This window comes from Orcinus orca, chromosome 19 (assembly GCF_937001465.1).
Source record: "Orcinus orca chromosome 19, mOrcOrc1.1, whole genome shotgun sequence".
Taxonomy (NCBI): Eukaryota; Metazoa; Chordata; class Mammalia; order Artiodactyla; family Delphinidae; genus Orcinus; species Orcinus orca.
The window spans coordinates 19,391,091-19,412,497 of record NC_064577.1 but is presented as its reverse complement, the minus strand read 5'-3'; the positions used below and the strand labels follow the sequence as shown (position 1 = coordinate 19,412,497).

General features: G+C 62.7%; 2 protein-coding genes and 1 long non-coding RNA gene across 3 annotated transcripts in view; 2 read left to right on the top strand and 1 right to left on the bottom strand.

The window, feature by feature from the left end:
- Positions 1-1,743: 1,743 nt before the first annotated feature.
- Positions 1,744-12,816, top strand: LOC101283063 (sodium/glucose cotransporter 5). Its single transcript, XM_049701955.1, has 9 exons — positions 1,744-2,114; positions 3,062-3,133; positions 3,397-3,501; positions 3,832-3,891; positions 4,594-4,698; positions 10,621-10,726; positions 11,023-11,103; positions 12,529-12,734; positions 12,772-12,816. The coding sequence occupies exons 1-9, from the start codon at positions 2,001-2,003 to the stop codon at positions 12,814-12,816; spliced, it is 894 nt and encodes a 297-aa protein (XP_049557912.1). The 5' UTR covers positions 1,744-2,000.
- LOC125962092 (uncharacterized) lies at positions 9,118-10,556 on the top strand. Its single transcript, XR_007473497.1, has 3 exons — positions 9,118-9,205; positions 9,281-9,355; positions 9,432-10,556. It is a non-coding gene; the product is annotated as an uncharacterized LOC125962092 (long non-coding RNA).
- The window catches only part of FAM83G (family with sequence similarity 83 member G), a 30,330-nt gene continuing 21,217 nt past the window's right edge, over positions 12,295-21,407 (bottom strand). Inside the window, exons 4-6 of the mRNA XM_004266798.3 lie at positions 20,564-20,688; positions 18,643-19,885; positions 12,295-13,265 (exon numbers count right to left, since the gene is read on the bottom strand). Coding sequence (XP_004266846.1) covers positions 12,873-13,265; positions 18,643-19,885; positions 20,564-20,688 — 1,761 coding nt within the window. The 3' untranslated portion in view covers positions 12,295-12,872. The remainder of the gene's footprint in view (positions 13,266-18,642; positions 19,886-20,563; positions 20,689-21,407) is intronic.

The following is a 21,407-nucleotide window of genomic DNA, read 5'->3' as shown; positions in this document are numbered from 1 at the left end:
ATTGCAACTTGCAGTCTTGAGCTAATTATTAGTGTCAGTGATCTCATCCATCATGCCTAGGTGATAACACCTCCATAAAAACCCCACACGATGAAGGGAACACACTGTCCCAGGTTGGTGAACACACTGGTGCTAGGACTCTTCTGGACTTCACTCAATGGACCTCTTCATCTGAATCCTGTAGAAATATCCTTTATAATAATCATAAGTAATCGAGTGTTTCCCTGAGTTCTGTGAGCCATCCTAGCAAATTATCAACCCTGAAGAAGGGGTATGGGAGCTCCCAATTTACAGACGCTCAGCAGAAGTACGGGAGGCCCAGGACTTGCACCTGGCATCTGAAGTGGGAGCAGTTTTGCCGGACTGAGCCCTTAGCCTGTGGGGTCTGCGCTAACTCGCAGATAATGTCAGAATTGAGTTGAGTCACAGGACACCCGGTTGGTGTCCAGAGGGATGGAGAATTGGTCGGAGTGGAGAAAACCCACACACATTTGGTGTCAGAAGTGGTGTTTGTAAACAGGACGTAAAGGCTTCCTTCATTTCCTCCACTGCCGCCCTCTCGCTGTCCCCATCCATCAGCTCTTCTTGGCCTCCTTTACCCAGGCCTTTTGATCAGAAGGTGGAGTGGGTGGCAGTGTTGTCTCTAAGTGGTTTATTTCCTTCCGAGACCCAGGCTGCGGAGCGGGGACCAAATACTGTTCTTTCAGCTACTGCATCTTTAGGAGACCAGTTTCATAAATCTGGACGTTATCCCGTTGTGTCCTTCTGACCAGTACAAAGTGATCTTTTGATTCACGATACATTTCTAGCAATGGCTTGGGAAGTAACACCACCTGAGAGGCTAGTTACTTGAAGGTGAGGATAGTTGGGGAGGGGCGGTCTGAGCCTGCCTGACTTTACCGTAAGCAGTGACTTACTTTTTCTTCCCCGTCTAGTCCCGCATGTGAGGGGATTAATCTTTAAACCCTCTGCCTTGGTTACCGAGTAACAGGCACAGTTGGTTTTGCAGGCCAGTGTGTTCCCAGTGGCAGCCGTTCACTCATTAACACTTCTGGAGGGGTTGCGTGTCCTGGTTAAACCCCAAATGTCACACACGGAGACCCACCCGGCTGTACACACTGATTTAATTAGTGAGCAATCTGAACAGGAAGGACCCAGTGGAACCAGAGACATCATTGCCACCAACAGGGAGCATCTGGGGTCAGATGTGGAGCTGAAGCCCAGCTCTGGCCCTCAAGCGGTCGTGCAGGGACCGGTGGCCAGCCTCCTGCCTTCGTCCCTTGACTGTGACCCGTACCACCTACTCTGAGCGCAAAAGGGGACAGTGTGCAGAAGAGCTAAGCATAGTGGCTCTCAGCCCCTGGCAGACGCTTGCTGGATACTAGGACCCAGTATCTGGGGTCCTGGGAGACCCTGGGGACCCAAGGGGATGGTCAGGATGGGACGGTTTGGCCTGATCACTGGTCTAGAAAAGGGAGCAGGAAATTTGGTGACAGGCCTTTATTGTCCAGCGAAGGGTGTTCTAGGACCAGGACTGCCGTGGCTGGAAGTGAACCGTGTGACGCAAGTCACTATCCCAGGACCCTCTCGGTCCACTCACGGCCTGCTGGGTGCAGAAGGATGTGGCTGCCATCATGGCAGTGTCCCCAGAAGTGGGGCATCTGTCCCCAACCCTCCGTGCTTCTTATCCGAATTACATACAGGTTCAGCCACCCATTCAGTAACGACCCCTTTCTGGGACGATTCTGGTTGCCTCTGGATCCACTAGGCTCCCTTTACTTTTCCCGAGCCTCCCCCGAGCGCTCCCCACTCCCTCGATCCCCACTGGGGGTGGAGGAGATGTTGCTGCACTTTGAAGCAGCTTCCCTGCACGCGGCCACACCGTGGGCAGGAGGTGGCACCGTCGGCTCGGTTTAATCATCAATTTATTTCCTGCCGGGAAGCCCTTTCTGCCCTGGCCTGGCCTCAGTCCCTCCCGCTCGAGCTGGCCCTGCTGCAGGATGGCTGCGGACAACTCTACCGGCGGTCCCCACGCCCCCGGGCCGCAGCTGAGCGTGGTCGACATCACCATCATAACCGTGTATTTTGCCCTGAACGTGGCCGTGGGCATATGGGTGAGAGGACGGTGGTGGTACCAGCTGGGGTGGGCAGTGGGGTGCGGGAACCGGCCGGCACGTCCCCTGGGCGTTGCATCCTCTCCCTGGAGGCCTGGTGCCTGCGGGGTCCTCCTCCCAGCCCCGGGGGAGATTCGTCAGAGCCTTGACCGAGCCCCTTTCACTCTCTGGCAGCAGCTTCTCAGTCTCTAAAGTGAGGAATAGGAAGTCTCTCTAAGGGCAGGCCGAGTGCGAGGCTTGGGGCCTTCTATGCGGCTGACACGCTGGGGGCCCGGGCACAGCACGCCGTCTTCCTGGCCTCGCCTCCGATGTCAGATTGACTCACTGGGCGAACATCGCCCTGAACGATAGAATCACAGGGGTTCTCGGCTGCCCCAAACCAGCTGGGCCAGAATCCAGGGGCGGGGAGGGGCGTGCAGGACCTGGGGGTCTCTGTTTTGACAACTCCGTGTCCACCAGCCTAGCCTAGTTCATAAGCCAGTTTCTCCCGCCTTTGATAGGAGAGAAGCGATTTTGGTCATCACGGGCAGCAGCGGGGCCCCTTCTATGCAGGCACTGTGCACATCACCCTAACTGTCCCACAGCCACGGGCCAAAGGCCAGCCCCATTTACAGGTGAACCCCGGGGCTTCAGGGGACAGGGACTTGCGCAGTGAACCCCAGGACCCTGCACAGAGGGGAGGGCCTCCTCCTGTCTACTCCTAACGCCATCAGCTGATGAGCACTGGGGGCTGTTTCCACCCTTTGGCTGTTGTGAATAACACCGCTGTGAACATTCGAGTACAGGTTTTGCTCGAGCACCTGTTTCCAGTTCTCTGTATCCTGGGAGTGGATTTGCTGGGGCCCGGGATAATCTGTGTGTCTAAGTCTTTGGGGAGCCAGCGGACTGTTTCCGCAGCAGCGGTACGAGCCACGCGAGGGCTCCAGTTTCCACCTCTGTCCTTGCAGTCCTCGTGCCGGGCCAGCAGGAACACAGTGAGCGGCTACTTCCTGGCGGGCCGGGACATGACGTGGGGGCCGGTGAGTGCACCCTGTCTCCTCCCGCCCCTCCTTCCGGTGGGGCCGCATCTGATCTCTAGGTCAGCCCTCATCTGCATCCCTGCGGTCACTATGTGTGTCCTCCTCACCCAATGTCACCCCCCAGGCCAGCCCAAGCAGGCAGTGATGGGGCAGGCTGAGACTGACAGGGGGTCCCCAAGCTGGGGTGCTGGAAAACGTGGCAAGGGTGGGGCTCGGAGTCGGGGTGGGCCTCTTGCTAGATCCTTTTCCTCTCTCTCCTCCAGATGGGAGCCTCCCTCTTTGCCAGCAGCGAGGGCTCGGGCCTCTTCATCGGACTGGCGGGTTCGGGTGCAGCTGGAGGCCTGGCGGTGGCAGGCTTCGAGTGGCATGTGAGCTCCTGGAAGGCGGGCCCAGGCTGTGTGGGGCCGTGGGAGGAAGCACAGCAACCCTGAGAGACGCTGGATGGGGCTGCATCAGAGCCTACCCCTCCGTGGCCAGAGGGGCAGCTCCCAGCAACCGGGGTGGCCAGCGTCCAGGCAGGCGGCGCTCCTGGGGAAGCTGGGTCTTCAGAATGCTGAAGAGCCACGGGAAGCCGTGAGCCTTTGCCTGGCCGTCTGTTTATAGGGCTGCGGGGGCGGGGCCGCCCCAGGTTCTCACGGCAACTCAGGCCTCCAGACCCCTGGTATCTGCTGTCCTTACTCTGCCTCTGTCCCCCTCAGGCCACGTACGTGCTGCTGGCCCTGGCGTGGGTGTTCGTGCCCATCTACATCTCTTCGGAGGTGAGTCTGCTCCTGGGGCCTCAGGACAGCCTCGCCTGCGTCCGGGCCTTGGTTGGAGTGGGTGGTGGTGATGGGCAGGACCCCTGGCTTCACTCACAAGGTGAGTGAACCCACAACTCTCAGTTCCGGGTTTGTTGTTAGTCCAACTAACATTCCCATCAGCCCACGAAGACAGGTCCCCTCGGACCTCAGCCCATGGGCCTCGTCTGTTGGTTTCTACTGTACCTGCGTGTTGCATCTGGGGGACGATGCATCTACCCGAGCACACAGGCTGCACACCTGGGCTGTGCGCTGGGCTACACACCTGGGTGAGACACCTGGGCTGCACACCTGGGTGGCACACCCAGGGGACGCTGTCCTTGACTCCACCACTCCTTCAGCCCCAGCTGGGCTGTCACTAAGTCCAGGGGATCCCCTTTCCTGGTTGTCTCAGTCGGGCACAGCCAGCCTCCCCAACCAGCCGAAGCTCACTGGATTTGTCACCACGGCCTCCAAACTCATCCCTGTGCCCCCAGGCACAGTCCCCCGAATCCATTCCTCCTGTCTCAGCCTGCCACACCCAGGCCTGAGCCCCTCAGGATGTGATCAGAGCGCTTAGCCTGGAATTCCAGGCCTGGCGTTGGGAGTGTGAGAAGCTCCCGGTCCTGAACGTGGGCTGTGGTCTCGCAGCACGCTTAACCCCTGCCCCCGTGCCCCCGCCAGATTGTCACCATGCCTGAATACATCCAGAAGCGCTATGGAGGCCAACGGATACGCATGTACCTGTCTGTCCTGTCGCTGCTGCTGTCTGTCTTCACCAAGATATCGGTGAGCTGCCCCACCCCCAGCTTCTGGCTGGAACATCCCTGCTCTGGGGTCCTCGAAGGGACCTGACATCCCTTGATCTGTCTCTGCCTTGTCTAACAGCTGGGGAAACTGAGGCCCAGAGAGGCACACTGACTTGCCCAGGGTCACACAGCTGGCCCAGCACCCTGGGGCTGGGCTCAGCAGCCGGCGAATTTGGGGTCAGAACGCAGGCCCCGTGACTCCTGCTTTGCCCAGGTTCTGGATGCGGGGTGTCAGGGGTTACGGTTAAGGGCCGGCACCGGGTGAGCCGGGACCGCCCACTAGGGGGCACCCAGAGCCCGAGGTCTCTGGCCCGTGAGGCCGTTTGGTTGTCAGTCCTCCGCTAGGCTGACCCCGAGGCGCCCCCCTTCCCTTGGGGGCCTGGCCTGGCCCCGCTGGAGGGCCAGCGTGGGGCGCGTCCTGTCCACACCCTGCGTTCCACAGGTAGGGAGACGGAGGCCGGGAGGGCGGGGAGCTGGTCCCCGGCGCGCGAGAACTCCGCGGCAGCACCAGGCCTCGGGTTCTCCCTCCCGAGTCCTCAGTGCCTGCCGGTCCCCTGAGGCCGTGCAGCCGCTCCAGCTCCGGCCCCTGCGAGGGCTCAGAGGTGGACGGCGGGTCCTGGGCGGCCTGCTTCCGGCCGAGCGAGCCCGCCCAGCCCCGAGCCTGCTTCCTCCCGCGTGAGGCCTGGCGCTTCTGAGAGCGTGGCCGGGGCTTCCTCCTCCGCGGCCCCTGCAGCCCCGGGAGCCTCGGCCGGCCGGGCCTTCACCGGAGCTGCACGTCTGCACGTCTCCTTCTGGGTGGGTTTCGGGGTGTTTAGAGAGCAGGCGCCGCCTTCTTCCCTGGACAGATCCTAAGAGTTCTCCCCTGGGGCTTCCCTCCACTGACCAGGACGGCGCCGCTGCTCTCCAGGCCCAGTTCCCACGCGGGCTCCTCCCCTCCCCCTCCCTCCCCCCCCACCCCGTGCCGGCCGCCTCCCTGGCAGCAGGGCCTCAGTACAGGGGGACGCAGGTGTGTCACGGTGGGCGGCGGGGACAGTGCGGACCCAGAAGAGGGGTTGGCGGTGCCTGCTGGGGTTGCGTTGGTTGGGGTCTAGTGGAGAAGGGGGTGCGCACGGCATGGGGGGTGCAAACGCCAAGGAGAGAGGTGCGCGGCGTAGGGCGCGTCTGGGGTGGTCCCGTCCGGAGGCCCAGACTGCAGGAGTCAGGCGCCTCGGGAGCAGAGGAGGAGCTGGGAGGGAGGTGACCGGGAGCGGTGGCAGCTGAGGTGGACCAGCCATCACACGAGCCAGACCTGAGGGCCGCAGCTGGCTCTTGGGTGGCAGTTCCTGCCCTGGCCCAGGGGGCTCCGTCAGAGATGAGTGAGGAGTGCCCCAGGGGCCCTGGAGGCTTTGAGCAGAGGTGACACGGTCAGGTCTGTGTTAGTGCCACCGGCACCCCCAGAGGATGGACTGGAGGGGACAGGGGCGAGAGGCGGGGGGCGGGGGGCAGTCTGGTGAGGCCAACCCCTGGTGGAAGGGGTTTCGTCTCCGCCCACCCCCCTGTTCGTCCTACTGGTGGCTCTGAGGCAGAGCTCACACGTCACACTCGTAGCTTGGGCAGGACGTCCAGAATGTCGGGGTTGGGGGGCAAAGTGGGGGATCCTTCGAGGCCCCCTTGTGTGCAGCCCTGTTTACAGACAAGACGATTGAGGCCTAGGGAGTGGCCACCACTTGCTGAATCGGGCAGGGACAACCGTTAGAGCCCAGTGGGCCCGAGCGCTGCCGTGTGGCACTGAAGGAGCCAGGCGTGGTACTTCAGACTCCACTTTGTGATGGGATGACTCAGTTTGCCCACCTATAAAATGGGGAGCCTCAAGGCTGGGGCTGCCTGGATGAAGCGGACAGGGAAGCAGGAGGAATGCGGATTGCCGCGCTGGGTCTGGGAGGGACTGGGGCCCCCCAGCTAATGTTTTGGGCTGAAGCTGTTTGCAGTGTGTGTGCCCAGCCGGCCCCCAGAGGCCCTGACCTTGCTGGGTGGAGCCCCAAGAACGCCCAGGACCCTCACCAGCTGCAGCCTGTCCAGAGACCACAGGGCCCGCCTGCCACCAGCCCCCATGTGGGGACAGTGGTCTGCAGAGAGAGCAAGCCATGGGTGGCAGGGGGCCTCACACGGGCTCGGGGGGAACCGAGCTCCATCACCGTGTGCTCTGGGAAATAGAGAAACCCGACCTGACACCCCAGGCCACTCAGGGTAAAGGCCAACCGTGGCCAGCAAGACCCTCACCTCTCCTGCTTCTCCCGACGCAGGCATCACTCCAGCTACACCGAGCACACCCGAGGCATGACCCTGCCACAGGGCCTTTGCACCTGCTGTGTCCTCTGGCTGGAACCTCTTCTCCTGGATATCCATGTGGCTCACGCCCCTGCCTCTCAGGTCTTTCACAGCTCACCCTCTCAGCGAGGCCCTCGGCTGCCCCGCAGGTGCAGACCTGCGCCCCTGTCTTTCACACATGTGCTACCTTCTTATGCTAAATGATTTCATTAGAATGGCCACAGTCTGCCTCCCCCATTTTTTCTCTGTTCATTGGTGTATCCCCAGTGGTACTAGGTGCCCGGCACACCTCATGGGACTGAATGGAATCATCTATGTCAGGCTCGGCTGGGTTTTCCGTGAGGGGCCAGATAGAAAGTATGCTCAGTTTTGCATGCCACTTACACACCACTGAAGTTTGCTGTTGGCGTTTGAAAGACACACCAGTGCGCCTGATGGGATCAAGCCTGTGGGCTGTAGTGTACCAGCCCCTGGTCTATGCAAACGTGCCTGTTTATTGAGCACCTACTGTGTGCCAGGCCCTGGGTGGGCACCCATGATGAACCCATTTCTCGTTCTCAAGGACCTTTCCTTCCAGGCAGATGAGATAAGTCAGCAGAGCAGTGCATCCGCACTGAGTGGTACAAGGGTGATCAGTGCAGCAAATGCAGGGCTAAAATCTGGACGGAAGAGAAGGAGCAAGGGACAGGCTTGCTTTGGAGACAGTGGTCCAGCCGCCGAGGGAAGCCGATGGGGCTGGGGAGAGGGTGCGTGCAGGGCCTCTGGGCCGGGAGGTGGGTTTCATTCTGCGCGAGTGGAGATGCAGAGACCTCGGCGCTCCCTCTGAACAAGCCGAGTGCAGGAGGGACCAGCGAGGGGATTCCAAAGGGATGGGGCCCAGGGTGGGGAAAGTGGAGGCGGGCAGGAGTACTTTGGGAATCAACAGCCGTGGCCGGTGGGTTGGGTGCAGGGAGTGTGGCAAAGGTGAGACGTGTCCAGAACACTGAAGGGACAGCGATGGCCTCTGTGGAGATGGGCGAGGTTGGGGGTTGGGGACACAGGCTGATTTGGGGTAAACTCGTGGTAAATGTCAGTGCAGGGACCTGCCCAGCTTCTCTGCTATCCACAAAGGGAGGGGGCAGTAGGGTCCCATGCAGGAAGGTGGCCAGGACAGGGCAGGGCCCAGCCAGGGGGCACGTGCCTGTGGGGAACTCGGGGTGCTGAGAAGCTGTGACGAGCCAGCGGATCAGCCCTAGCCTGCAGGTCAGCTCAGCCCAGCTCCCTCCCATGTCCGGGGCTCATGGCCCCTGCAAGCCCGTGGGATGGTGCAGGAAGGGGGGGGTCAACCCTCTCAGGGGCCCCGAGGGTCAGCCCTAAAACCCGCAGCCCTGCTCACAACCGTGCAGCTTTGGGCCAGTTGCTTCGTGCCTCTGCGCCCGTGCCCCGCTCTATGGAGTGGAGCGGCTCCCTCAGGGGTCCCGCCTGCGCCTCCGCGGCCTGCCCTGCGCAGGGCCTGCAGAGGCCAGCAGGGCCAGAGGGGGCCGAGCACAAGTGCCTGTGTTTCTCCACATCTGCACCCACACTTTACCCAGAGGCTCAGGAGGTAAGGCGACGTGCTCACCAGGGACACAGACCCAGGTCCGAGCGGGGCTCTTAGCTTCTAGCAGGCTGCAGCTCACCTGGGGCCCCAGGAGAGGGAGCTCCGTCGGCAGAAGGAGAGGTCAGATCCGGCCGGGGGTCGTCTGAGGCTCCTCGCGGGGTCTCCTTTAGAGCCAGCAGGCAACCGCACATTTGCTGGCCTCCAGCGGCAGCTGCGTAGGGTCCCCAGGGGGTCGGCGGCTAAAGTCCCACCTCCACACCTGTGCCTGTGCTGTTCCCGCTGCCCGCGCATCACTCTTCAGATCTGCTGCCCTGGAAGGAAGTCCCTGAGCAGTAGAGCAGTCGGGGAGCAGGGCGTCGGGGCGGGCTGAGTCCTGAGCGGTGAGATGCAGAGATGGGAGGTCCCAGGGCAGAGGGACTTGGGCGGGCCAAGGCCTGGAGGCAGCAAAGTGCCTGGCGTGGAATGTCGGCGTGACCAGACTTACCTGGGCTTAAAGGGATGCGTGGCCAGAGCCTGGAGGCTGGGCGCACAGGCCAGGGCTGTCCTCTGAGGCAGATGGGGTCCAGGGAGTGGTCTTGAGCAGTGGCTGGAGGACAGCCAGGTGGGAGGAGGGGCTGCTACTTTCTAGAGCCCCCCTGCTCCGTCGCCGGTCCCCTCCGTCTTTGATACCTGCCAGGTGGGAGGAGGGGCTGCTACTTTCTAGAGCCGCCCTGCTCCGTCGCCGGTCCCCTCCATCTCTGATACCTGCCAGGTGGGAGGAGGGGCTGCTACTTTCTAGAGCCCCCCCTGCTCCGTTGCCGGTCTCCTCCATCTCTGATACCTGCCAGAGCCTCGCCTTGGGGAGGTCGCTTGCCCTCCATGGGCCTCCGTTTGTCCCTGGTCTGACGGGACAGGGGACTTGGAGAGTCCTTCCTGCTCTGATATCCAGCAGCTCTGGGCTTCTTAGCTTGGGCTGGAGGTGGACACACACACTCGCAGCCGGGGGCTGGGGGGGCCAGAGTGAGGGGCCGCCGACTCCCGAGAACACCTTGTCTGAGTGCCCACGCTGGCAGGTGCCCTCTCCAGGAGAGGGGAGGGGAGGAGCCTGGGGGAAGCAGGGGTTCCACAAGCCTGACTCCGAGCGGGGCTGGTCAGCTCCTAGCTCGGCCGGTGCCCCAGGCCTCGGGCAGACTGTCCCCCACTCGGCAAGCTCAGCTGACCCGCGGGCTTGCCTAGCTCTCTGAGGAGCCTCTTGGCCCCAAAGGCTGTATTTTGGGTTATCTCCCTGCCATTAAGCAAGCCCAGAATGGCAGTTTCGGAAACTTGCGGTGGGGAGGGACCCTGGCCCAGCCCTAGGTCCCGCAGGATCGGGTCCTCCCTCCTTCCCTGGGCACCCACTGCGCAGTGGGGAGGGGCGGGCAGTTGTGGTCCGTAAGGCCCATTCCAGTGCTGAGGCTAGAAGACTCGCCTCAGGGCTTCAACTCTTGCCTCTGTGCTGCCCCAGGGCCTGGGATGGCAGGACTGTGTCCAGTTCAGCCCTAGGAAGCAGCCTCGGCCTGAGCCGTGGTCCTGGCTTCAGTGTCAACCCCATGGTGGGTCAATAAGTGAGACGGCCCCTCTGTTCCCCCAGCCCACCCCTGGCACACATCTGGTTTCTTCTTGGGGTGCCCTGCTTAACAGGGAGCAGAGAACAGGGACCCAGGGACCCAGACAGACGTGGGTCTGGAGATGGAGGCTCACTCGTCTTCTTGGACCCCCCACCTCCAGGAAGCCCTCCCGGACTCCCTTTTCCATCCCCAGGCAGGGGCCAGACTGAACAGCAACACCGCTCCCTGGTGGGCAGAGGCCACTCAGGACTTTATTAACATCAGCAACGTCCCCTGCACACTGCTTGTCCACAGCCAGGACTTCCTCCCCTTCAGAACAGTCCCTGGAAGGTGGGGGGGGGTCTCCCCTTCTTCCTCTACGTCGGGTGTGTGGCGCTCCGGGTCCTGCGGTTACCTCGGGCCCCTGCACACACCCCTTTCCCGTCCCCAGATCGACCTGTACGCGGGGGCCCTCTTCGTGCACATCTGCCTGGGCTGGAACTTCTACCTGTCCACCATCCTCATGCTCGCCGTCACGGCTCTGTACACCATCGCAGGTACGGCGCCTGCGGGTGGCAGGTGTGGCCTGTGGACATGCACGGGAACCCGAGCGGTTGGTGGGGGGCAGGGGGCCGCCCCCTCCCACAGCCTGGGACCTGGCCAGTTCGTGTCAGGCACCTGGGCTTCTGCAGCTGGCTCCGCTGGCCTGGCTGCTGCGTCCACAGCTCACCCACCCGTGCAAGGGCAGGGGACGTCGATGTGGAACAGCTGTCCCTCCCGGAGCTCTGCTCACCTCCCTGTCCCTCCCCTGTCGAGGCCAGGGCCCCTCCAGTTCTCTCGTCTCCACCCACAGGGGGCCTGGCCGCTGTGATCTACACAGACACCCTGCAAACGCTCATCATGGTGGTGGGAGCCGTGATCCTGACGGTCAAAGGTGAGAGGCCATGGGGACTGTCACAGCAGTGAGTCCTTTGGGGTCTGGGTGCCGCCCTGTCAGGGCCCCGGTGTCCGCACTGGGGGTGGGTGGCCTCACGAGGTCAAGCCAAGGTCAAGCCACGAGGCAGTCAGCCCCCCACCGGCCTCCCCTGGGTGACAGAGGCCTGCTCCCCTCCCACCCCTGCTGCCCAGTGGCACTTCTGTCACCAGCTCCGGGCCGGCTGGCATCTGGCTGCGGACCTGACTCAGGAGGCAGGGCTGTCCGCACCCACGCGGGCTCGGGGCTGAATGGGAGCAGGGCTGCGGGTGGGTGTGCAGACACACTTGGGAGACCACAGACCTGCCTGGACATCTGCCCCCATTGTTTCAAAGCATGTCCAAGATCTCAAGAAGCCAGCGGGACAAAGGCAAGGTGGAGAGGAGGGGGGTTTGGATCTCCTGGTCTGGGAACAGGGAGGAAGCTCGGGGTGGGGGCTGCCCCAGGGGTAGTGAGATCCCCATCCCGGGAAGTATGCAAGCAGAGCCAGGAGGATCCCACGGAGAGCAAATGGTCTCTTCCAGACTCAGACTCTAGGACCCTGTGGCTGGGCAGTTTCTGACCCGTGTCTGGTGTTCGTCCGTTCGCTCTGAGCACTCCCCCTGGCCTGGCCTGGGCTACAGGTGGCACTGGTGCCGGGAGCCCAGAGTCCGGGCAGCGGGCCTCCTGCTGGGGAAGGCGGGGGAGTGGGGCCTGTGGCTGCCCAGCCTCCTCACAGACCAGGGGCCTGTGTACCCGGAGCCCACTGCGGGAGAGGCACCCAGGCAGCCAGGCCTGGTCTGGATGGGGGCGGGGGAGTGACCACAGACAAAGCAAAAGCCACAGGTGGGCCCAGACCCCGAGGCAGACAGGAGCAGTGAGGGGGTGAACGTGGTTGGCTCGCGCCGGCCGGCTGGCGGTGTAGCCTTGGTGGTGCCCCTGCCCCTCTGGGGACTCTGTGTCCCTTCTCAGTGCCACATCCCCCAGCCATACTCAGCTCTGCCGAAGTCATGTCCTTTGGAAGCCCCTGGGTCAGGACGTTAGCCCTTCAGATCCCTCAGGAAGGTCCTCGAATGCCAAGAAAAGGCATGTTTGCTTCCTTGGGTCGACAGCCTGGCAGAGAGCTCCTCGCCTCAGGCTGGTGGGCGTCCAGAGGCCGGCGGGACACTGGGGTGCCCTCGTGTGGAATGCTCATTTAATATTATCATTTTAAATACAAATAAAATAGTCCTTTGAATTCACCTATTTTAAAACCCTCTACCTCCATACCTTTCCAGACACTGGAAAAGGTGAAGTGGGAAAAGTTGAGTTTGATGCATTAAGAAGTTACTCGTGAGATGAGGGCAGTGGGGCTGGGAGTCACGGCCACCAGCCACCAACCGTGCCTGTCCCGCCCACCCCCTCCAGCGTTCGAGCAGATCGGCGGGTATGATCAGCTGGCATCAGCCTACGCCCGGGCCGTCCCATCCAGGATCATCTCCAACACCACCTGCCACGTGCCGCGGGCAGACGCCATGCACATGTTCCGAGACCCCTCCACGGGGGACCTCCCGTGGACCGGGATGACCTTCGGCCTGACCGTCATGGCCACCTGGTACTGGTGCACCGACCAGGTGAGGTCACCGCCCTCCCTACCTTCCTTTCTTCCAGGGTGTCTCTGGAGGTCAGGGCGGCCAGGGAGCACCTGCGCGGTGAGCCCGGGCTGGGGTGGAAGCCGTGGATGGCGTGGCTTCAGGCCCGGGCACGAGGTGTTAGGGGTCCTTGCAGTCCCGGGGGGCCTGGGCCTGCCGTTTAGAGTCGGATGAAGCCCACTGGCCACCCATCCTGGCCTTCAGGTGCTTCAACTGGGACAGTTTGGAGTACGGGATTCCGAAGGGGCTGGAATGCTCCTCGGCGGCCCTGACGTCGGCCTGGGGGCTGGCGTTTCGGGCCAGTCTTGGGGTCCCAGGACCCGGCAGCTCACAGGGCTCCGGGCCACCCTTGGCCTGCCAGTGCTGGGGAGCTGCCACAGCCGGGCCCGCTTTCCTGCCGGAGCTCTGGGCGCCATTGGCGGCGGGGCGGTACCGCGGGGGTCCCAGGGTCCTCGACGGCTGCGGGAAGGCATCTTTATCCCTAGGGACTCGGTAGTGGTGGAACCGCTGGCCCTGGGAGAGAGAGAGCAGAGTGAGTGAGACCCAGGGGCTGGGGCAGCTCTGCCCCTTCCTGAGGGGCCCTTGCCAGGCAGGCTGCAGCCGGCACACCTGGGTTTGCTTCCTGGCCTTGCCACTCACCAACTGGTGGTCCTAGACAAGTGTCTTCCAGTCCTCCGTGCCTCGGTTTCCCCACGTGTCCCAGGGGAACGGTCTGCCTGCGAGGTCACACTAAGGCCAGCGCCTACTCTTCCCCATGCCCCGCCCCCCTCCTCCACATTCTCTGTAAGAGGGACGGACGGGGATGCCAGAGACAGTGCCTCCCCCTGCGCCCGCGTGTGTGGTGAGTGTGGCGGCTAGGTCTTCCTCCGGAGTCTGACTCTAGGCCTTCCCAAGTTGGGCACGTACCAGGTGGCACCAGGCGGCCCTGCTCCCTCTCTGGGCAGAAGCAGACGATGCCCCCGCCCTGCCTGCCTCGAGGGCCACGGGTAGCTCCAGGTGGCACTTGGGCGGGAAGGGGCCTCGTGAGCACCAGAGCCTCAGCAGGCACGGGCCTGATGACCGTCCTCGCCTCTGGACCCGTGGCCTCGGGGGCCCCACCCAGGAGCGAGGCAGCCAGCCCGAGAGTCGACCCAGCCAGTCACTGTGGGGTGAAGGGGGGCAGCTTCCCTGCGAGGCAGGCCTGGCGGCCCCATCCACAGGCCAGAACACTGAGGCCCAGGGTGGAGTGCCTGCCCGGCGAGGAGCGCTCTGCAGCTCCCGAGCACAGGTGTTTTGTGTGCTCCCTGGGAGACCCTGCCTGGGCTGTGACGGTGGGAGGCAATCTATGTTGGGAGGGTCCAGGAACCCTGGGAGGCTGGGCCTCAGTTTTCCCATCTGTGACATGGTGCCGGAGAGTCCCTTGTAGGCTGCGCCCACCACAGGTGTCTGCCTAGCACCCCTGGGGGGCCTGGGGGCCGCCGGCCTGGGTGAGCGAGGGGCTGGTTGAAAGGCCGGCGGTGGAGGGCATGCAGGGAAGTGTCTAGACTGCCCTGTGGGCCAGCCGGGGCCCCTCCGCCCCAGGGCACCTCTCGCTCCCTCCCCACTCAGCATGGCCTGGCATGGCATTGGCGTCTCTGGGTGGGGCAGCATTCAGGAGATTTTCCCATGAAGGCCAGGTGAGTGGCCTGGAGGTCAGGGCTGGACTGGGCTTGCCTCCTGGATAAGGTCACACAAGGAGGCAGCTGACCCCAAGGTGGTCCAGAGTGCCACCGGCACTGGGGGCCCGCGCCTGGCCTCAGCCTTCCCCCCCCGCATCGTTCTGCTCAGGCTGGGTCTGCCTGGGCGACTGCTGGGCCTTGGACCAGAACCCCCGCCTGCGTGGTACCGACCTACTGGGCCCTGGGGGCTTGGCAGGACTCTCCTCAGCCCCCGGGACACCCACGGTGTGGCCAGCGGCAAGCGGCGGCTCTGTGTGCCGGGGCCACGGGCGCTTTTCGTTTTCTTTAGGCTTCTCAGTGTCTCCCAGCTCAGCCGCAGTGCGTAGGTGACATCAGAGCCCAGCAAACCCAATAAAACAGGAGGCAGAGGCCCGGTGGGCAGAGAGCCGCCACACCCCTCCCCGACCTCAGCCGCTCAGTCAGCACCCCCAGGAGGCGCACAGACCAGAGGGGCCTTGGGGCCTGCCCGCTCCCGTGGTGCCGGCGCTCCTCGCGTCACCTGCCGCTGCTGCAGTTTCAGACGGGCTGTCTTTCAGGCAGCAGCTGGGTCAGTCCTCATGGCGGCCACCACTTTTCAGGCTCCCACGCAGGTCAGGCGCAGTGTCAAGTGCATGGGCCCCGTCACCTCGTTTCTCCCCGTGTTCCCGTGGGCTCTCTTGTCCCCATCTCACAGCCAAGGGGTCCAAATGCTCCTGGGTGGCACAGGGCCGTAGCTGACCCCGAGGTGGCCCTGATGAACGCCTAAACCTGGTGACTCGCAGCCGGCCACCCGGGCACGGGCTTGGCCGTCCACACGCGGCCTCATCCAGGATTTGCAGCAACCCTGCAGGTCGGGGGTCATGTCACATCTTGCAGGCGAGGACAGAGCGGTTCGGGGAGGTCCAGTGGCCGGGCCGGGAGAGGGAGCTGGCCTCCGGCAGGGCCTGTGCAGAGAGGCACTGGGAGGGTGCTGCCGGGGAGGCCCCGGCCTTGCCTGCTGGGGCACCGAGCCTCAGCTTCTCCAGCTGTAGAATGGGGCGACCACGGCTGTCCCGCCCACCTCCCGGGGCTGGCCGCCAAGAGCACGGAGCAAAATAAGGGAAGACACGCAGGGATTTAGGGAAACTCTTCTCTCCTGTGGGGAGCGCGGCCCTGGGCTCTTGTAATCACAGGACATCACAGGGGAAGGGTCTACAGAGAAGCACGTCTGACCCCCTCACTGTCTAGATGGGGAGACTGAGGCCCAAAGCGAGGAAAGGACTTACGGCACATCACAGGAGCTGGCAGAGAGGCAGGATTGGAATCAGCTTGCCCTGCAGACCCCGCGCCGCCAGCCCGGGCACCCTGTCATTTTTTTTTTTTTTTTTTTATTAAGAAAAGCAAAGGCAGTTTGTTTTGAGCTACAGCAAACGGGAGGCAGCTTCCGTCCCTCACGTTTGGCAGAGGCTGAAAGGCAGGCAGATGAGCCAGGGAGCTCTGCAGAGGTCCTGATGGGAGGCCCTGATGGGAGGCCGAGGCCCGGGGACACGGGAGGTGGGGCGACCCTGTGATTGGTGCGGGTAGGAAGCGAGCAGGGGACAAAAGTTAGAGATGCTGTCAGTTACTGATTAGGTCCTGGCCACCTGGGGCTAACTGTTAGAGCAGTCATCGTGCAGCCTCCTCAGTGGTTACTAGAGATAACCGTCGGCCTTCCTGCGTGGCTCTGAGAGCTGTTTATTGTACGTAACGGGGTGGCTTCCCGGGCAGGTCAGAGTTCTATTTTTTTTTTTCCCCTGGGCTGCATCACGGGGCTTGTGGGATCTTAGTTCCCCGACCAGGGATTGAACCCACGCCCTCAGCAGGGAAAGCACAGAGTCCTAACCACTGGACTGCCAGGGAAGTCCCAGAGTTCTATTTTTAGATGCGGTCCAGCCAACATCCAAGTGCTATTCAGCCTCTGTGGGACTGCGCTCCACAGTAAGTGCGAGTGAGCACACCTCCAAGGACATGCCTTCGCTTCTGGACCTTGAGGTGAATATTACAAACTGCTCAGAAGCCTAAATTCTGAGGGATAATCACCTCTGATCCAGAGCTCCTTTACAGGAGTACGATTTTCATCTCATTTCCTCTGAGACACTTAGATGGGCCTCTGAAGAAGCACACGACAGTTTCTCTTAAGGACCCTAAACACAAACGAGCACTGAGGGGCCTCGGAGATGGACACACGCAAATTTGGGCCTTTACAAAAACCACTTTTGTGAAAGTGGAGGGAGTTCGAGTACAGTGGTGGAAACAGGTTTCTCCTAAAACAAAGGCTGTTTCCACTCCTACGCCTGACGTGATGAGTCTGCATTTGTTCCGTTGGATGTTAACTGTTCCCTAGGCGTCAGACATTAGATCAAGCATGGCCCACTAGGTCCACGACTATTAAGTACTGACTATCTTCAGCCAGGTAAGACCTTAGGAAAAGATGGAAAAGACCACATAGAGAAAGCATCTGAGGTCCTCTGACGGAGAACAGGCTACAAGCCACTATTTCCCAGAATGCCCTGGAGCCCCTTTGCTTTGATGTAAACCCAGGTTATTTTCTCCCGTTGATGAAAAGGTGCTGGAGGATGAGCCGGGGAGGGTGGAGTCTCCCAATGGACACCAAGGAATATTCTAGTGGATTCAGTGGGCTGCACCCCGAGAACTTTGAAAATGACCCCATCCCTGCCTGATCTACCAGAGAAAAATCTGTTTTAGAGCTTGCCCTGCCCTGGCACCCTGTAATTAATGCTTCATCAAGAGCTGTGTCTAGAGGGAGATGCTAGGAGCTACCTGTCAAACCTGCGTGTTTGGAAAATAACTTAAAATCACAAAGAATTCCTACTTCTGGATTGCAGGAGGTGATTTAAACTGCAGAACACCGAAGGAAAAATACTTGTATTTCAAAGTTATAGATTGCACAACTCTGTGAACATACTAAAAACCATGGAGGTGTACACTTTATGTGGCTGAACTGTGTGTGAATCACGTCTCAGTAAAGCTGTTTAAGGTCCCACATTCTTTTTTTGGTGTCAGAACTGGGAGGGATCTCAGATGCCATCAGTTCCAACTACCCGCCTCCCATTCTGCAGATCTGGAAGCCGAGGCCCAGGCAGGAGCTGCCTGAGGCTATATGAAGAGTTGCCCTCATGCTGCAGCTTCTAGCTCCTTCCATTACTGAAACACAAGCTTCCCCAAACCCAGACCCTAAAGCCCCAGACCTCTGCCAGGGACACGACACAGTTGGAACCAGCGTCTGCTCTTGGCACGTGCAGGAGCCTGCCAGCCTCTCGTGAGGGTGCAGGAGGTGGGGGGGTGTCCCTGATAACCTACCCACCCAGGGTCTCCTCCCGCCCTGACAACTGCCAGGGTGACGGGCTGGTCAGGACCAACACCTTCCCTCCTCGACAGCTAGGGAGACTGAGTCCCCGGAGAGAACCTTGGCCCCAGGTGCTCAGACAACCGGCAGGGATGCTGTTGGGTGTCAGGGTGGGCGCGGTTGTCTCAGGCCGGTCTCGGGCTAGTGGGACAGCACCTATCTCACACACTCCCTGAGGCCCACGGGCGAGAAACCCCGAGGAGGCTGGGGCTCACTGCCTCCCCCTGCCCCCAGGTCATCGTGCAGCGCTCACTGTCCGCCAGGGACCTGAACCACGCCAAGGGGGGCTCCATCCTGGCCAGCTACCTCAAGATGCTGCCCATGGGCCTGATCATCATGCCGGGCATGATCAGCCGTGTGCTGTTCCCAGGTAGGACGGGCCCTGGGGGCTGGGCTGGCTGCAGGGTGCAGAGGTCACCAGGAGGAGAGGTCAAGGACAGAGGCAAGTTGTTTCCTGGCCTGGGGGAGCGGGGAGGGGAGTGGTCCCCAGGGCCACAGTCAAAGGGATCGACACGGAGATGGCTTGACATAAGGTCCGGGCAAAGACTATCTACTGCTGTGTGATCTCAGGGTGTGAAGGAACATCTCTGTGCCGCCGCCATCTCCTCATCCACAAACTAGGGAGCAGACCACCCACATAACACCACACCCCTGAAACCTCTGGGTGTGTTGTGTGTTTCCTTTTGGATCCTGGTAGCTGGCTCAGGTTGCCTTTATGGGATGCTGGGTAATAACCTGGGGAGGCGGCTGCCCAGCAGACGGCACCTTTGGGTGCTCACGCGTGGCGGAGGGGCTCCCAGGACCCCGGTGCGCAGGGGCCCCGACCCACCTGTGCCTCCTTGTCTGCCAGGTGTGGGGCCTGCATCCTCAGAGCGCCTGCCTCTTCTCTCTCCTGACCCTGGGCCCACGAGGAGCCACCCAGGGGTCCACCAAAGGTCCCACGGGTCACGTGGGGAGTGCTCAGATGTTGGCGGGGGGGCTGGGCTGACCCGTTGGCCACCTGCTCTGAGTGGCAACTCCGGAGGGCGGCCGAGCGCTCCATCACCTCAGAACACTCATCTGACACAGATGAGGAGACCACCGAGGGCCGCTCGGGGCCAGGGCCACGGCCAGAGCTGCCTGAGAGGCTGTCCTGGTCACTGAGGGTCACGTAGTCGTCGTCGTCTTCCTCCTCCTCCCCCTCCAGCCCATTGGGGACTGCGGGCCCCCCGCCGTCGGGGTCATCCTGGGTCATAGACAGCTGGTACTGAAGCGGGGCATGGCCTGGGCCTGCCGTCCTGGGGAGCCCGTGGTCCGTCTGGTCATGGGGTGCCTGCCCCTCTGGGGTTGCCAGGGCCCAGCCAACACCGCCGCCCTCCTGGGCAAGCAGGTCTGCCACTAGGACTGTGCGGGGCTTGGCCACAGGAGGCCGTGGCTCGGTGTCCCCCTGGGGGCGGCTGTTCTCGGCTGGGACCCCGTCCCGGGGGGATCTGGGCTGGGGGGCGGGGCTGGAGTCCTGGCTCTGCCTCCACAGCTGGGTCCTGGCCTGGGATGTGTCCTGGATCTTGATGCGGTTCATCTGGCTGGGCTGGGGGTTCCAGATGTTGGGGTCGATGATGTTGATGTAGCCTAGGATGTCGCTGCCAGGTTCCGGGTCCGGCTCCACCCACGTGGGCAGGTATTCAAACATGTTGGCCCGTTCCAGGTTGAGCAGCCCCGGGTGGATGGGCAGGGGCGGCTCGGGGAGGTCTCCCGGCAGCTCGGCTAGGGCCGTGCCCCGCACCCCCAGGGTCCTGGAGGCCTCCCGCTGCTCGGAGGACAACTTGGCGATCTCGTCAGCACTCTTGGCCTTGACCAGCGCGTACTTGGGGTTGACAAGCTTCTTGGCCATGGTGCCCGAGGGCACCTGCGGGACCACAGAGTGCAGCACGACGGGCTCGGGCTCGGGCTCCTTCTCCATGGGGATGTCCTTGAGGCTGACGCCGTGTGACGTGAGGTACAGCTCCTGGAACTGCCGGTCGAACATCTCCACCACCTGGCCCGACAGCACGGAGATCACGTTCCTGTCCGTCCTTGCAGCCGACCACGTGAAGCTGCAACAAAGGGCGGCAGCCTGGTCAGGCGCAGGGCCCAGGGCCCGGGAAGAGGGAGCAGCCCCCAGCCCCCCACCCCCATGCACGCACAGGCCAGCGTCCATCAGACCGTGGCCACAGAAGGGATTAAAGAGAAGCGAGCAGGGGCAGAGGACGGGGCCCGACGGGGCCCGAGCCCCAGCGTCAGGCCCGGTGTGGGACCTCAGGCAGCGCCTGTGTGGCAAGCTCCTTGCGGGTGTGCAGCCTGGACAGCGGGGGTCGTCGGCACAGCGACTTGTGCCCACCCCGTGTGGCCGTGGATGGCCCCTGCCTTGCTGCCCCCTGCGTGGCAGGGCTGGCAGAGCTAGACCGCACCGTCCTCATCCGGGCCCCTCCCTGAGAGCAGCTCTCCGAGTGACCGCCCTGTGGGCCTGGGAGGACGCAGCCGGCCTGGCCCACAGCCCACCTCTGGCTGCTGACACCTCGAGGCAGGAACAACAGTCTCATGGCTAAAAGCGTCGCTCTGCCTGCTTCTGAGACGGGTGGGCAGCGTGCAGGCATGCCCAGCCCCACTCACACCTCAGCAGTCTGGGGACCAGTGAACTGGAATAACTGGGGTGTCACAAGGCAGGATTAAGGGCAGAAACCAGCTGGGAACTGGAGCCGCCCCTCCCCTGGCCCCCAGAAAGCCAGAGTCACCTGTAGGAGCCGCAGATGGCCCGGTCTCCATCCACGAACATGAACTTCTGGGCCAGGGCACCCTTGAACTTGGTGGCCGACCGCGTGAAGAATTCGGTCCCTCCGCTGCTCCGCACCCTGAGATTCTGTGTTGGGAGACAGGGGGCAGAGTTACACGACCCAGCACTGACCACCCTGCCCGGGCTCAGGGAGGGATTCGGGGGATCGCCGACGGGCCTGGGGAAAGGGGCGGTGCATGTGGGGACGCGCCGATGTGGGTTGGGGTGGGAGGAGGGCAGGGGCTGGAGATGAAGGGCTGCAGGATGGTCTCGGTGTGGCCTGAAGGGGTCCACAGGGCAGCCCAGCCGGACAGGCCCCGTGTGCGGGCCAGCCTGGAGAATGCTGCTGCAGGGTCCCGAGCAGGAGGGGGATGCAGACACATTTCAGGAAGGTCCCCCTGATGGCTGGGGGGCTGTGCAGCTCGGGAAGGGGAGGGGCTGCCCTGAGGGAATCTAGGTCTTGCACTTGGGCAGATCAGTGGCCTTGCCAGGACGGGTGACCAGCCGGGCCTCGCCCCCGGTCTCCCCCGCACCGCTGTCTCTCTGTCCCCCTAAGCCCTGCGCACTGTGGGCAGGGATGCCGGCAAACTCCCCTACTTCCCCGTGGGCCAGACCCCTGCCTGGGACCCAGGGGCAGCTCAGGGAATGGCCACATCCCTCCTCCCTGTGCTGGCGCCGTCGGCTCAGGAGCAGGCTAGAAAGGCCCTGAGAAACCACGGCAGGGGAGCCGAGAGCCGGGGTGGGGGGGGTCTCCCAGGCGTCATACGCACACCCAGCATGGCCCGTGTCAAGGCTGGGTCCCTCCT

What these genes read in the sequence shown, in the direction of transcription:
- LOC101283063 (XM_049701955.1), top strand. Translation starts at nt 2,001, where the DNA reads ATGGCTGCGGACAACTCTACCGGCGGTCCCCACGCCCCCGGGCCGCAG. An exon ending in CTGTCTTCACCAAGATATCG is followed by an intron (nt 4,699 to 10,620) that starts GTGAGCTGCCCC and finishes TCCCGTCCCCAG; the next exon opens with ATCGACCTGTACGCGGGGGC. An exon ending in GGTACTGGTGCACCGACCAG is followed by an intron (nt 12,735 to 12,771) that starts GTGAGGTCACCG and finishes CCTTTCTTCCAG; the next exon opens with GGTGTCTCTGGAGGTCAGGG.